General features: G+C 36.0%; 1 protein-coding gene across 1 annotated transcript in view; it reads right to left on the bottom strand.

Annotated features, from left to right (window-relative positions):
• The window catches only part of LOC149815243 (casein kinase 1-like protein HD16), a 36858-nt gene that overhangs the window by 4984 nt on the left and 15988 nt on the right, over positions 1-15886 (bottom strand). Inside the window, exons 13-14 of the mRNA XM_089989437.1 lie at positions 2592-2766; positions 2410-2500 (exon numbers count right to left, since the gene is read on the bottom strand). Of these exons, the coding sequence (XP_089845563.1) occupies positions 2410-2500; positions 2592-2766 (266 nt within the window). The remainder of the gene's footprint in view (positions 1-2409; positions 2501-2591; positions 2767-15886) is intronic.

The raw sequence follows: 15886 nt of genomic DNA, 5'->3' as shown, positions 1-15886 counted from the left end.
TATTTCCACTCATGATTCTCATCCTAGGAGAACTGAAAGAACTAGAAGGACTCCCTCTAGATTCGTATCTTTTGATTCTTTCTCTCCTAAATATCGAGCTTGTTTGAGTGCCATTCACTCTTATTTTGAACCAAAAAATTTTGGAGAAGCCAAACAATGTACTGAATGGAGAGAAGCCATGGAGAGTGAACTCAAAGCTCTTAAGAAAGCTAACACTTGGGAATTTCAATCTCTTCTCAATGGCAAGAAAACTATAGGATGTCGATGGGTGTTCAAGGTCAAGACTAAGAGTGATGATTCTCTTGAAAGGTATAAGGCTCGTCTTGTAGCTAAAGGGTACAGTCAAGAATATGGGATTGACTATGAAGAGACATTTGCTCCAATAGCTCGTATGGTTACTGTCAGATGTCTTATCACCATTGCTTTAATTCGAAAATGGAATATTTACCAAATGGATGTCAAAAATGCCTTTTTAAATGGAGATCTTAATGAAGAAGTTTACATGGATGCTCCACCTGGTATGGAAATCCCTAAAAATAAAGTTCTTCGTCTTCGTAAAGCTCTTTATGGACTGAAACAAGCACCCAAGGCTTGGCACGATAGGTTTAACAATGTAATGACTGAAAATGGTTTCACTTCATGTTATACTGACACTGCATTGTTTGTTAAGAAATCTGATGCAGGGATTGTTATATGTTGATGATATGTTAATAACAGGTGATGATATCAAAGGAATCAAGAGCATTAAATCTATTTTGACTTCAAAATTTGAAATGTCAAACTTAGGATTTCTGACATATTTTTTGGGAATTGAGGTTGCCTATTCTCAGAGAGGTTATTTTTTGTCTCAAACTAAACTTGCTTGTGAGATTCTTGATAGATCAGGAATCACAGATGACAAGGTCTGCGAAACTCCTGAAATAGTAGGTTCGAAGATGAAGATTGATGATGGGATTCTCTTAAAAGATCTCACACCTTACCGGCAACTGGTTGGATCCCTAACGTATCTCAGCATTACCAGGCCTGATATTTCTCATGCAGTACATGTTGCTAGTCAATTTCAACATGCACCTACTACAGTCCATATGAGCGTCATCCTTCGCATCATCAGATACATAAAGGGTACAGTAAACAAGGGAGTATTTCTATCTTCTACGTCTGAATTAAGTTTAATTGCTTATACTGACTCTGATTGAGGAGGTGACACAAATAACCGTCACTCAACCACTAGTTTCTGTATTTTTTTAGGTGAATCATTAATCTCTTGGAGATGCAAGAAGCAGCAAAAAGTATCGCTTTCATCCACCGAAGCTGAGTATAGAGCCATGGCATCTACTACCATGGAGATTGTTTGGATTCGCAACTTGTTGGAAGATATGAATATTCAAGTCCAAGGGCCCACAAAATTATGTTGTGATAATAAAAGTGCAATCTACATTGCCAAAAATCACACATTTCATGAATGCACGAAGCATATCGAGATGGACTGCCACTATGTTCGTGAAGAATATTTAAGAAAAACCATTGACCTTCCTTATGTTACATCAGAATATCAACTGGCAGACTTCTTCACTAAGGCGCTGTGTTCTCCAAGATTTAACTTCCTTCTTGGCAAACTTTCGGTCGTGACACCCTAAGTTTGAGGAGGAGTGTTAAAATATTATGTCTCTTTTAACTGTAAACTGAAATACCCATCAGGGGCATTTCAGTCCTTTTACTCAATAGGTGTCAGCCACCCTAATGAGCTAACATTTTTACTTTTTCTTTTTTTATTTACTTTTGCTTTTTACACTTTTTTTTCTTTTTGACTGTTGTGAAAGGGACAGCTCCATATAGATGTTGGAGCTGCCCCAACAGTCACAAATGTGACCGTTGGGTGCAGCTCCAACAGTCATATTGAGCTGCACCTGTGGCTTCTTTTTGCATTATAAATAGGCCTTAGTGGCCCTTGTAAACATATTCTTTTTTGTGAGTGCATATGCAATATTGTAAAGCCCCTCTTGGGAACTTATGAATTGAAGTTCATTTTGTTTCATGCTGTTGTGCATGTGTATCCGTGCCTTCGTGCACTTGTGAGTGTTCTCCTTTGTGCCTTTGTGCACTCTTTGTATTTCTTGTATTGTGGTGTTACACACAATCTCTTTTTGTAGAGATTTTCACACCACTCCTCCATACATATGGACAATGATCACTTTGTTTTGCTTGCTTCAACAACAAATGACAATAATAAGGATGACAATCACCAGAAGGATGGATTCCTGAATAGACTTATGTTCTAATAAAGGGAAAAGTGATAGCGTGAGTGAAATTTATCAAGATGTTCACCTTCGTTTTTGTTAGTGAGTGCATACAATTTAAAAGATAATTGCAGACTAAGAAAATGGGTCAAAGTTCAGAATTTATGCTGACCTTTTGACATCACAACCAAGGAATTCCCATTGTTAGAACCTGCTATTGCACTGATATAGTAATTCTTTTCCCACTGTTCCATAATCCAATCCTAAGGACAAAGACCAGAACAATCAGAATGATCAGAAGCATCAAAAATACTATTTGCAGAATAAGAATGCCCAAATGTACAATATGAAAACCTTGTTCAAAAATACTGCTGACAGTTCATAAACTTGAGAAGAAAAGCCCGTTCCTGCTTCCATGATAAGGGCCCACAAATTAGATGAAGAAGCTGCACAGCTAATATACAAGCCATCTACGTTTCCTTTCTCCACATGTTGGTGAAGTCTTGAATCAGCGACATTATAGTGGTACCTGCATTATTCAATCAAATATATACTTCATGCTTGTCTAATATGTAAGGGCTGTTAACAAGACAAGCAGAGGCAAGCTTTGACTGTTAGAGCTTAGTAATGAAAAGCTGAAAAGCAATCATGAGCTCGAGGGTCAGAATTAGGAGTATTAAATGTTAAACCCTTCTCCTGAAACTCATAAAAAAAAATAAAGTAGAAGGACACACAAGTCATCAATCGGGCACCTCATAAATCCCTACTAACTGCATTATGAGTAATAGCTGTTAAAAAATATGCATTGTATTATATACCTAAGTATACTAAGGTATACTTATAGGTATTTTCCTTTGTATTTATTTTGTATTTCCTCTCATTGTAATTCCAAGTATACCAAAGTAAACTTATTGTGATTTAGATTTTAGTAAAAGGATAGTTTAGGATAAGTATACATATTGTATACTTTTAGGGTAGAATAGGGTTTTTTTATTATTATTAGTTATTATTTTATATGACTAAATTTTGTAATTTCATTTATTTATTTACTTTTCTTTTTGGTCAAATGAGATTGACCAACTACCCATTGGGGTTTGTAACAGCTAGTTCGCTAGTCTGATAGCCGTTAGGATTTGCTTTAATGGCTAGTTTGAATAGTCAAACTAGCCATTAGGACTAGCTCTAATGGGCGTTATGTCTTCCTCTATATATTGCTCATCCTTTTGTTGTGTAGGCGAGAGAGGATGAATATATAGTGTGCGTGTGTGTGTGTGTGTGCATGCATGTTGTAGTGAGGTTGACTTGTATATTTGTGTGAATATTTCTCATTAATAGAATATTTAATTTTTTATGCCTTGTTTTTCCTCATGGCTATGTATGGTTTATTGTATCTAGCAAATGCATTTGGATTTCATTTATGTTTGATAAAATTGTTGTTATTCTTTTGTTTTTCTTGTGTCTCGGATTCCGTGTCATTTCGTGACAGGGTATAAGAGCCAAGAAAAAAATTCTTGGTATGTTGTTTCTTTCGATCTTGGGATTCTTTGGTTCAAGTCTATGCTTCATGAAGGAGTCGTGATCGATGTATCGCTTGGATTCACGGAAAATCTTGATCTGGTGTAAATCTTAAATCTATATATATGTGGGTTTTTTTCTTGTGTTGTTTATTTCATGTCTTATGCATGAGAAATCACTTATTTATCATATCTTTGAAAATTTATTAAAATTGTTTGTTTTAAAAAAAATGGAACTTTCTTGTTTTATGCTTGTTAATAAGCAAATGTTTGAACTCTTTGAAATTGTTTTGGTATGTATTTTCTTGGGTGTTAATTTTAAAAGGTTTAAATGTTTCTTTTTCAAACTTATTTGAGTATTGTTCTTTTCTTGAATTTAATTGCATTCATATTGGTGTTGATTTAAAATCTTATTAAATGTATTGATATGATTTGCAATATTTATTTGTTTTTGTGAAATGATTTTGTGATATATACATGCGTGTTTCTAGTTTTAATTCTTATATTTTGAACTCTCTTTATTTAAGATGTACTTGAGTAATTTAGTATCCTTGAGCATGTATTTCTTATTGCTTTTGTGGAACTTAGATGTCTTATTCGAGTACCATGCCACTATATGTGCCAAAGCATGTCTTCTTTGTGTATGACTTCAAGTTCATGGATTTTTTGTTGAGAAGCTTAAGGCTAATTCTTTGTGAGCATGAGTATTTCTTGGTATTTCTTATAAACTTGTGGAATTTGCATGTATGCATTCTCTTAAATTATCTTGTGTGTGAGGTCTTTAGTGGCCTTATTTGATAATGTATGATGTTATTAGATTTTATAAGTTTTGTATATGCATATGAATATTTTCATACATGAGTACTTTATAGTACTTAGTGATATCATGAGATTTTAATATTAAAACATGCTTTCTTCATGCATGACATGTTTTTTTATGAAAAATCATACTCTTATCATAGTTGGATTTGTATTGATTATAAGGATTTAGGCACTTTTACTTGTATCTTAACATGCATTAAATCTATAGGATCATATTGTGGTGCATGTATTCTTAAGATATTATAATATGTTTCTCTTCATGCATATTTTGTGCATTTGTGAGATTTAATAAAATTAATATTTTAAGTGTGTGACAGTGTTGTGAAAGGCGTTGAGGCGTAGCGAGGTGCTCCACCAAAAACCGAGGCGAGGCGTAAAGCGTAAGCCTCAAAAAAAATTTGAAAACTTAAAAAAATTATTTAAAAATATCTAAAAATACAATAAAGAAAGAAATGTTTTATTGATTAAATAACAATCAATAAGAAATAGAAAATCTCAAATAAGTACTAAAAAATATGAAATTAACATATAAAAGTAACTAAAAACTGATTACATAACTGGAAATATATGAGATTAACCAAAAAAAGTTAAAATATACTAATAAACTGATTACATAACTGAAATAACTGGAAAATATATGAGATTAACCTACAAAAGTTAAAATATATGAGATTATTCTAAAAAATATGAGATTAACATATAAAAGTGACTAAAAAAATTATTACATAACTGGAAAACACATGAGATTAACCAACAAAAGATAAAATATACTAAGAAACCGATTACATCACTGAAATAACTGGAAAATATATGAGATTAACCAACAAAAGTTAAAATATATGAGATTATTCTAAAAAAATATGAGATTAACATATAAAAGTAACTAAAAAACTGATTACATAACTCAAAAATATATGAGATTAGCCGAAAAAAGTTTAAATATACTAAGAAACTGATTACATAATTGAAATAACTGGAAAATATATGAGATTAACCTACAAAAGTTAAAATATATGAGATTATTCTAAAAAATATGAGATTAACATATAAAAGTAACTAAAAACTGATTACATAACTGGAAAATATATGAGATTAACCAACAAAAGTTAAAATATACTAAGAAACTGATTACATAACTGAAATAACTGGAACATATATGAGATTAACCTACAAAAGTTAAAATATATGAGATTATTCTAAAAAATATGAGATTAACATATAAAAGTAACTTAAAAACTGATTACATAACTGGAAAATATATGAGATTAACCAACAAAAGTTAAAATATACTAAGAAACTAATTACATAACTGAAAAATATATGAGATTAACCAACAAAAGTAAAAATATACTAAGAAACTGATTACATAACTGAAATACTGGAAAATATATGAGATTAACCTACAAAACTCTTATTGATTGTCTCATAAGTCTTGTTGTAAAAAAAAAATTGCGCCTTGAGGCACAGAGGGCCGCGCCTCAAGGCGAGGCGTGCCTTTTGCGCCTCAAGGCGCGTTTTTTATAACACTGGTGTGTGATCTCTTGCCCTTAATGGGTTGTGATCTTTTGCCCTAGTGGCCTTGTGTTTGTGCCCTTAGTGACCTTGTGTGATTCCTTTACCCTTGTGTGGCTTGTGTGTTGTTGCACTAGTGGCATTGTGATTATTTCACTCTTAACAATTTCCCTCTTGCTTTGTCTTTCATTGCATAAGTTTTTTTGAGACTTATGAATGTCTTGTTTGTGGCCTCTCATAAGGATCTTAGTGACATGCTTGTATCTTGTTCTACATGTGATTGCACCCAATGTTGTATTGTGCGATATTGTATGATGTGTATCGTTACTATTTAGAATATCGATACGATACGCACTCGCATCATGATACGAGTGCATATCATAGTTGTATCATACGATACATGCCCGTACGATACGGAGTGTATAATACAATACAGGGTTAACACTTAAAAAATGGTCAAATCATAATTTTTCAGTTTTGGGTTTTAAAGACCTCTTAAAGGTCGACTCCCTCATTTGTGTAGAAGCCATTAGACAGGTATCCATGCATCCTAGGACTCGTAAGAGCAATTTGAGGGTCGATCCCTGCACAAGGAAGAGGGATTTTGCGGTTTGCTAAAGTAAAAGTGCATTTTTTCACTCAAGGAAGTGGGTTAAAGTAAAAGTCTTTATTATGAGTAAAATTGTAAATCTACCCTCCAAAAAAATTTGCTTCGAGGGGCATTGCCCCCCTACAACCCCGCCAACTTACTGCAAAGTTGGATCCGCAGAAATTAGAGATTTATATCAAGGTAGAAATCAGGCTTCACACTCCTCCAACAAAGATGGCATCGAATAATATGACATGGCAATGAAGCACTCAAGTAATGAGTGGAAACTGATTAAAAATCGAATGCAACTATTGCCATAATATTTTGTTTATTTAATATGAAAGTATAGGTCTTATGACATGTTCTTAATTGTAGTATATTTAATATTTTGCATTGTTCTTGTGAGATAGTTGATGTTTGATGATGTCTTATGCAGTTCATAGAGACATAAATGCTTCATATGTGCTTTTCTGGTTGTATTTTGTGCAATTCATCATTTTTCATGTGTTATAATTTTTTTAAAATTTTTGCTAATTTTTCTGAATTTTTACGATTTTTTTTAGAATTTTAAAGTTTTTTTTACGATATGTATCTTATTTTGGGCCCAATCGACACGGGTTATGATACGTACAACCTTGATTGCACCTTAATTCATTTGAGGTTCCAAACTTCCTTTGTTAGATTTGATTTGAATCAGCTCTTGTCTATAACCTCCTTTTGGAAAGTTTTTCCTGAGGTTTTCTTGTTGACTTTTTTTGGCTTTGGTTTGTTAAGATGTAACATAAGTATATATATATATATATATATATGTATGTATATTTACATATAAATATGTATGTTCATATAGTCATTTCACTGACATGTAAATAGGTTGTGTCCATTAGGAAAACATGTCATTTCATATTTTTCTTTTCTCTTATTTTTCTATTTTGTAAAATATATTTTTGTAATAGCCATTATCGTCATAAGCCCAATATAGTCGTTGGGAGCTCCCAGCGGCTATATTTATAGTCTCGGGGATGCTCCCAACGGCTCTATAGAGTCTCACTTGTATATATAAAGGGGTACTCCCCTTTAGTTGGGTATGCTTGTCTCAAGCACCCTCACTCACAATAATATTGATATTTTTACATGTATTTTTGCCCCATTAGTGGGTTGTGTGAATGTGTTTATATATTGACCCATAAGTGGTCCTTGTTCTTGAGCTCTTTTAAGCTCATAAGAGGCATTTTATTGGTTTGCTATTCACTCTTTCATTACATGGTATCAGAGCCTTGGTGCTCCTTGATTGTAATTTGTATTTGAAGATAGCATGATGGACCGTGAAGATCAGAGCGTCGGTTCATTGCTTCAAGAAGTGTGCCATCAATCTATTGAGATGTTATTTATAGATCTGGATCTAGATATGGATCCAGATCCAAAGTCTATCTAACGTCCCAGACTTATTGTAATGTATTATGTTCAGCTTGACCATATTACTTTTTTTAGTTGTATTGTCTCTTGTATATTAATTAAGGGTATTTTTGCCATGTAAAATACATAATGTTTTAAAGTAACCCACAATCCTAATGAGAGGTGTGGAGAATCATTTGCCACAGCCTCTTTCTTCCTTCTCTCTCTCTCTTCTTCTCTACAAAGTGATTTCCGATGCAAATCTTATATGGTATCAGAGCAGGTTGGAATCGAACTGTGCTCATCGGGATCGGCCTGAAGGTTGGTTGTTCTTTCCTTTCTCTATTCTTCTTGCTTTCTTCCTTTATCTCATGTCAGATCTGATTATACCATATCTGGGTTTCTGTTTTCTCAAATCCTGGATTTGATTTCTTGATAATTACTTTTTTCTTAATCACGACAGATCTGATTATATCATATCTGTTTTTTCACTATTTCTGTTATCTTATTGCTTTGTTTCCTTGACAGATCTGATCACATCGGATCTGGAAGCTTGTCCCTAAGTTAGATCATGTTGCTCCCTTTCTTCTCTTTTTCTTCCTCTTGTTCTTGCTTCTCTTTAATCTTGTAGTTGATTGATTATTCTGTCAAAAAAAATCTTTGTTCCTTTCAATAAAAAAAAGAGGAAAAACCATAGACTGTTTTTGGGTTTTCTTTCTTTTTCTTATTTGGAATATCGGGGTTCCTTTGCTTGACTGTTTTCTCAAACCAGATTTTATCTAGCAGATTTTTCAATCAGATCTGTATTGAATTTGATATACATTGAAATGTCTCTATGTATTTATTGCGATAATTAATTTCTTAATATTGCATTTCTTAGAATAATCATTCACTTATGATTATTGATCACTCGTGTCTTATTGTTGCATTCATCTAAAATTTTTGTGGGTTGCCCCTAATCTGCAATAAAACACAAACAGATTTTGTTATTGCAGTGTTTCTTTCTGATTCCTTTCATTCCTTTTTACCTGTCATGGATTCTTCTCCTTCCTCTTTGGTTCTTTTAGCAAGCTTTCTCAATCAGGTAGTTTCAAAAAAATAAATACCTCAAATTTTCTTAATTAAAAAAGATAGATTATTCCTTTTATTCAGAGCCAAGACATTTCTGGTCACTTGGATGGATCAATTCAGACCCCACAGGAATTCATATTAAGAGAAGAAAAGGATGAAAAAGGGGTTGTTCTTAAATCTTTACAGGCTCAAAATCCAAAATATATTTCTTGGATGAAACGTGATCAGGCGTTGGTGGCATATATCACATCTACATTGTTACAGAAGGTTTTGATAAGCATTCCAGATGATTGCACTGCTAAGGAGTTGGGGACCCAACTTATGCAAATATTTTCAGAGGTTTCTGAGGCCAGAGTTAGGTTCCTGAAGAGGAAGTTCCTCAATCTTAAAAAGGGTTCCATGTCTATCATGGAATACCTTAATAAGACAAAAGAAATCACATACCAACTTGTTGTAATTGGTTGCATAATTCTAGATAAAGACAAGATATAACAGGTTCTTAATGGATTGGGCTCCGACTACAGCGTTTTTATACTACCTTGTCTTGCTTTGATCAGTTGCCTACTTTTGAAGTTTTATGCCCTAAATTGCTGCAATTTGAGATGAATTTAGGAGGATGATCTGTTGAGAATCCTAAGGGGCAGCAAACAATCATAATGTACTTATTTCAAGTACATAGTTTGAGAGAGGAAGAGGAGACATGAGAGGACGAGGATATAATCAAGGAGGACATTTGTTACTCCCACTTCCTAATGTACCTCCCATCTCTTACCAGAGCAAGAGAATACCCACATGCTACATTTGCAAGAAACCTGGATATGTTAAAGCAAACTGCACTGCTGGTATAAGACGATCCCAGGTATGTTGGAGAGCAGAGTTCACAGAATAGAAGTGCATCAAATAAGACTGAAAAATCATGGACGGAACCAGTGGATAAACAACTTTTGTTGGCCGCCTTAGCAGGATTGAATCTAAAGCAGAATGATCAGGAAGTTTGGTATGTTGATTCCAGACCAACAAATCATATTATTGAAAATAAAGGTAAACTTAAAAATTTGTCTCCTTACTTTGGTAGAGATAGAGTTATTACCAAAGATGGCACTCGTGATCCCATCACATACACTGAAAATGCTTTCATTCTCATGTCCAATTCAAATCTAGAAATGATCACGCTAGACAAGAACAAATAAATAGAAGGTCTAGAAGGGTTCGGTATCCCATTGATAGATGGGTAAGTTATGAAAATTTTAGCATGGATCATCAAAGTTTTTTAGTTGTTGTATCTCAACATGAAGAGCCTCGATCATACAATTAGGCCTCAAAATCCAACAAATGGATTGAAGCTATGAATTAAGAAATACAAACTTTATATGAATGTAAGATATGAAATATTATAAAAAGACTTGTTGAAATATTAGAAGAAAGCTAAAAAAGTAGTTCGAAACGCGAGGGCTAAGGTATATAAGGAGGTTTATGACAAGTTGGATATCAAAGAAGGCAAGAAGGATATTTATAGGCTTGCAAAGATGAGAGATAGGAAATCGAGGGATTTGGGTATGGTTAGATGTATCAAAGATGAAACGCAAAGGGTTTTAGTCAAAGATGAGGAGATTAAGGAGAGATGGAAAGATTATTTTGATAAGCTATTTAATGATAGTCATGCTCAAGATCTTGGAGATTTCTTCATTCCTTTTCATGAGATAAATCGTGACTTCATGCGCAAGATTCAAAAGAAAGAAATTGCAGAGGCTTTGAAGAAAATGAAATCAAGAAGGGCAGTTGGCCCAGATGGTATACCTATCGAGGCTTGGAAATGCTTGGGAGAGAAAGGTTTAGACTGGTTGACAAATCTTTTTAACTTGATTTGGCGAACAAATAAGATGCCTAATGAGTGGAGGAAGAGTACTTTGGTGCCTTTATATAAGAATAAGGGTGATATACAAGATTGCACAAACTATCGTGGTATAAAACTCATGAGTCATACTATGAAACTTTGGGAGAGGGTGATTGAGTCTAGGTTGAAGAAGATTGTCATAATATCGGAGAATCGATTTGGTTTTATGCCTGGAAGATCAACTATGGAAGCTATACATCTCCTTAGACAACTTATTGAAAGATATAGAGAGAGGAACAAAAATTTGCATATGGTTTTTATTGATTTAGAGAAGGCATACGATAGAGTACCTAGAGACGTTCTCTGGTGGACAATGATGAAGAAAGGTGTTTCTCTCAAGTACATTAGTATAATTAAAGATATGTATGAAGGAGTAGTAACCAATGTCCGCACTTGTGGAGGGGTGACAACCAATTTTCCGATAACGGTTGGGTTACATCAAGGATCTGCTTTAAGCCCTTTCCTATTTGCGATAGTGATGGATGACCTTACGAGATCAATTCAAGAAAATGTACCGTGGTGTATGTTGTTTGCTGATGATATTGTTTTGATTGATGAGTCTAGAGCTGGGGTTAATGCTAAGTTAGAATTATGGAGACAGACATTGGACGCTAGAGGTTTTAAGTTGAGTAAGAGTAAGACTGAATATATGGAATGTCGGTTTAGTAAGCAACGAAGTAGTGATGGGAGTGTAGTGAAGTTTGGTGAGCAAGAAATACCGGTGAATGATTATTTCAAATATTTGGGATCCATCATTCAAAAGTATGGAGAAATTGATGGAGATGTAAATCATAGGATAAAGGTTGGGTGGATGAAATAGAAAAGTGCAACTGGAGAATGTTGGGCTGCCAAGAGACATCATATTCAAAAAATGAGTGTAGCTGAGATGCGGATGCTTAGATGGATGTGTGGAAATACAATAAAAGATAAGATTCGGAACGAGGAGATACGTAAGAAGGTAGGTGTTGCACCCATTGAAAATAAGATGCGAGAGAATCGTTTACAGTGGTTTGGACATATTCGGCGAAGGCCTAATGATGCTCCAGTTAGAAGGTTGGAGAAATGGGAAAATATATTAGTTAAAAGAGGTCGGGGTAGGCCTAGGAAGACTTGGATGGAGATGATAGGAAAGGATATGAATGCTTTGAACCTCACCGAGGACATGGCATTGGATAGAAATGATTGGAGGAAAAGGATTCATGTGGAAGACCCAAAATGAATTTCTTTTTTGGTTCATATCGTTGACCCAAATTGTTTTGGGATGAAGGCGTAGTTGTTGTTGTTGTTGTTGTTGTTGTTGTTGTTGTTGTTGTTGTTGTTGTTGTTGTTGTTGTAGACTTGTTGAAAAGAATGGAGTTGGATCAAAATGGGTTTTTAAAATAAAATATAAATCAGATGGCAGCATAGAGAGTAGGGATGGCAGTGGACCGGGGGAAAGCGGGGGCCCACCCCGCCTCGCCCCGTTTGGACCGGGGATGGAGGGTATGAAACGGGGATGGAGGCGGGGACGAAGGTTAAAATCCATCCCCGTCCGGGGGTGGAGGCGAGGATGGACTCGCACGTTCCCCCGCCCCGCCCCATCCCCGCCCCATCCCCGCCCCGGCCCATCCCCGCCCCGCCCCCGGCCCATCCTTGTCACGGCCCCGCCCCATCCCCGTCCCGGCCCCGCCCCATCCCCGCCCCCAACCCTTTATATTTTTCTACATGTTTACTAACCCTAACTCCCTTCCCTAATTTCCTAACCCTGGAGCCGCCGAGCCGGGTCGTCGCCTCTTCCCCTTCCCCATCCGCATTATCATTGGAGCCGGGCCGTCGCCGACCACCGTTGGTCGTCGCCGACCACCGTTGGCTGACACGATCTCTCCCTCCTTCCATCTCTGCCGCTGCCTTGTGCCACTGCCGTGAGCCTCCTCTGTGGTGCCATCTCCTCCCTCTTTTCTTTTTCCTTTCCCCGTCTGTAGCCTTGCATTGTCGGAGCAGCGTCGTCGCCGACAAACGGGGACGGGACGGGGACGGGGCGGGGGTGGGGATTAGAATGTTGAGACGGGGCGGGGGTGGAGCTCCAAAGTCTCCCCCGTCACGGGGGTGGACCGGGGATGAAGGTTACATTTTAGAGACGGGGCGGGGGTGGAGACCTTGTCCCCCGCCCCGCCCTAGTCCACTGCCATCCCTAATAGAGAAATACAAGGCAAGGCTGGTTGCAAAGGGGTTTACTCAGGAACATGGGCTGGACTATGAAGAGACATTCAGTCCAATAGTGAAGATGGAAACTATCAGAATAGTTCTTTCTCTAGCAGTGGATCATGGTTGGCATTTAAGTTAATTGGATGTTAAAAATGTGTTCTTGCATGGATACCTCAAAGAGGTGTATGTAGAGTTGCCGCAAAAGTATAATGAGAAAGACTCAGTCACCTATGTGTGTAGATTGAACAAATCTATATACGGGCTAAAACAAGCTTCTCGATCATGGTTTGAGAGTTTTTTAGTAGCATGGTTTTCGCAGATCTCATTTACATCATTCCTTGTTCATTTACAAAGGTGATAAATGGCTTACAGTATTGCTCATTTATGTTGATGATATCATAGTTGCAGGAAATTTCGAAGAACATATTGATGATGTCAAAGGTGTGCTAAATAAAATGTTCAAAATGAAAGACTTGGGAGATCTCAAATATTTTTTGGGCGTTGAAGTTGATAGCAGAAAAGACTCATTAGTATTGACACAACATAAGTATATCATTGATCTACTCAATCGAGCTGGGATGAAAGATTGCAAACTGATATTTACTCTAAGTGTCTTGCAATAAAAACTTGGACACGATGAACGAGACATTTTCAATGATCCTACAAGATATAGGAGTATTGTGAGTATGCTTCAATATCTCACTTTTACTCGTCCTAACATTTTTTATACAGTTAATCAAGTTTCTTAGTTAATGCATTGTCCTCGTGTGAATCATATTGAGGTAGACAAAAGAATCCTTAGATATCTGAAAGGTACTCTTGGTGATGGACTTTGTTATCAGAGAAATGATAGAGATAAAAATGTTTCAACAATTATGGCCTTTTCAGATGTTGATTGGGTAGGGGGTCCCAATGAAAGAAGGTATGTCTCTGGCTATTATGTTTTTATTGGAAAGAACTTGGTTTAATGGAGTAGTAAAAAACAGAAGGCAGTGGCTCGATCCAGTATTGAAGTTGAATACAGGTCAATGGTGGCAGCAGCATCTGAAATCATTTGGATTAGATATCTATTGTCTTATTTATATCAACAGATGTCAAGTTCTATCCCTATTTGTGATAATCAAAGTGCCATCAAGATATCTCTAAATCCTATTCAGCATGGAAGAATGAAGCATATAGAAATAGATCAACACTTTATTACAAGAAAAATTGAAAGTGGAAAGATTTTTACTAAATTTGTTGGGAAGCAGGATCAAGTTGTAGATTTGTTCACAAAAGGATTAAGTAAGGAACAATTTTGGTACTTAAAGAGCAAGTTGTTTATGGTTCTTACCATTCACAACTTGAGGGAGGGTATTAAGAGGTGATCTATTGGATCTAGATCCATATCCAAAGCATGTCTAACGTCCCAGACTTATTATAATGTATTATATTTAGCTTAACCATATTACCCCTTTTAGCTGTATTGTCTCTTGTATATTAATTAAGGGTATTTTTGTCATGTTGAATACATAATGTTTTAAAGTAACCCACAACCCTAATGAGAGGTGTGGAGAATCATTTTTTGCAGCCTCTTTCTTCCTCCTCTCTCTCACTTCTTCTCTATAAAGTGATTTTTGGTGCAGATCTTATACAATCATCTTTATCTCCTTCTCTTTTCCCTCCTATTTTCTTTGCTTGCATGGCCGACAAGGAAGTTGTAACCGTCATTCTCATCAAATTTGATGGGACCAACTATAATATGTGGGCCACCACAATGAAGAGAATCTTAGTTGGGAAATAATTGTGGCATTTGGTTTATGGTTCCACTCAGGAACATCAACATATTCTAATCAAAGTTGTGGTGGAAGAAGAAGATACATCTAAAAAGGAGACCCTCAAAGGAAATGAGAGAGATATAGCTCTCTTAGATTACAAAAATAGCTATAAAGCAAGGGAAGTAGGTCATGCTAAAGTGCACTCTCTCTTCATGGAAAGCATGTGTGAGGAGCCATGTAAGAGAAATATGTAACAAGATCCATAAGTGTATACAAGGTGACAAAAGTGTGTGTGAATACTATGGATCCTTAAAAAGACTTTAGGATCAAATGATTAAATTAGAGTCTATTTGGGACACACCCAATGATGTTCGTCTAAAAAAAAACAAATCTTAGAAGGGCAATTTTTTAAATTTATGCTAGGCCTATGACCCGAATTCGAACATATGAGGGTCACCATCACTCATCATGAGAAAGATGAGCCTTCACCTCTTCATGAAGTATTAGCCAAAGTATGTATAGAGGAGACTAGATTGAACACCATGACCGAGTCCAAGGAACCTAAAGATAATGTGTTGGCGGTCCAAAGACCCAGTGTCAACACTAATTCCTATAAGCCTCTTCACTTCACAAGACACGACTTTGAAAGGCAATGTAATGAAGGAAGAAAGAAGAATATATGACATAATTATGGTAAATTGGGTCACATTAAGCCTTATTGGCCTGAATTTAAAAAAAAGGATGGGTGAAGAGCGGGGAGCATAAACGCATCATATGAGGATGAGAATGAAACCAATGGGGATTCCAAAACCTTTGGAAACATGTCGTTATCCCAGTTAGTGGAGGCCCTACAACCGCTTCTCAAAAGTTCATCCTCCTCCTCTATCACGGGTGTTGCAGACTCCTCTTTTTGT

The sequence above is a fragment of the Nuphar pumila genome, chromosome 15, assembly GCF_984573655.1.
Source record: "Nuphar pumila chromosome 15, dmNupPumi1.hap1.1, whole genome shotgun sequence".
NCBI lineage: Eukaryota > Viridiplantae > Streptophyta > Magnoliopsida > Nymphaeales > Nymphaeaceae > Nuphar > Nuphar pumila.
The sequence above is the reverse complement of the archived record's forward strand: the minus strand, read 5'-3'. Positions and strand labels throughout refer to the sequence as shown.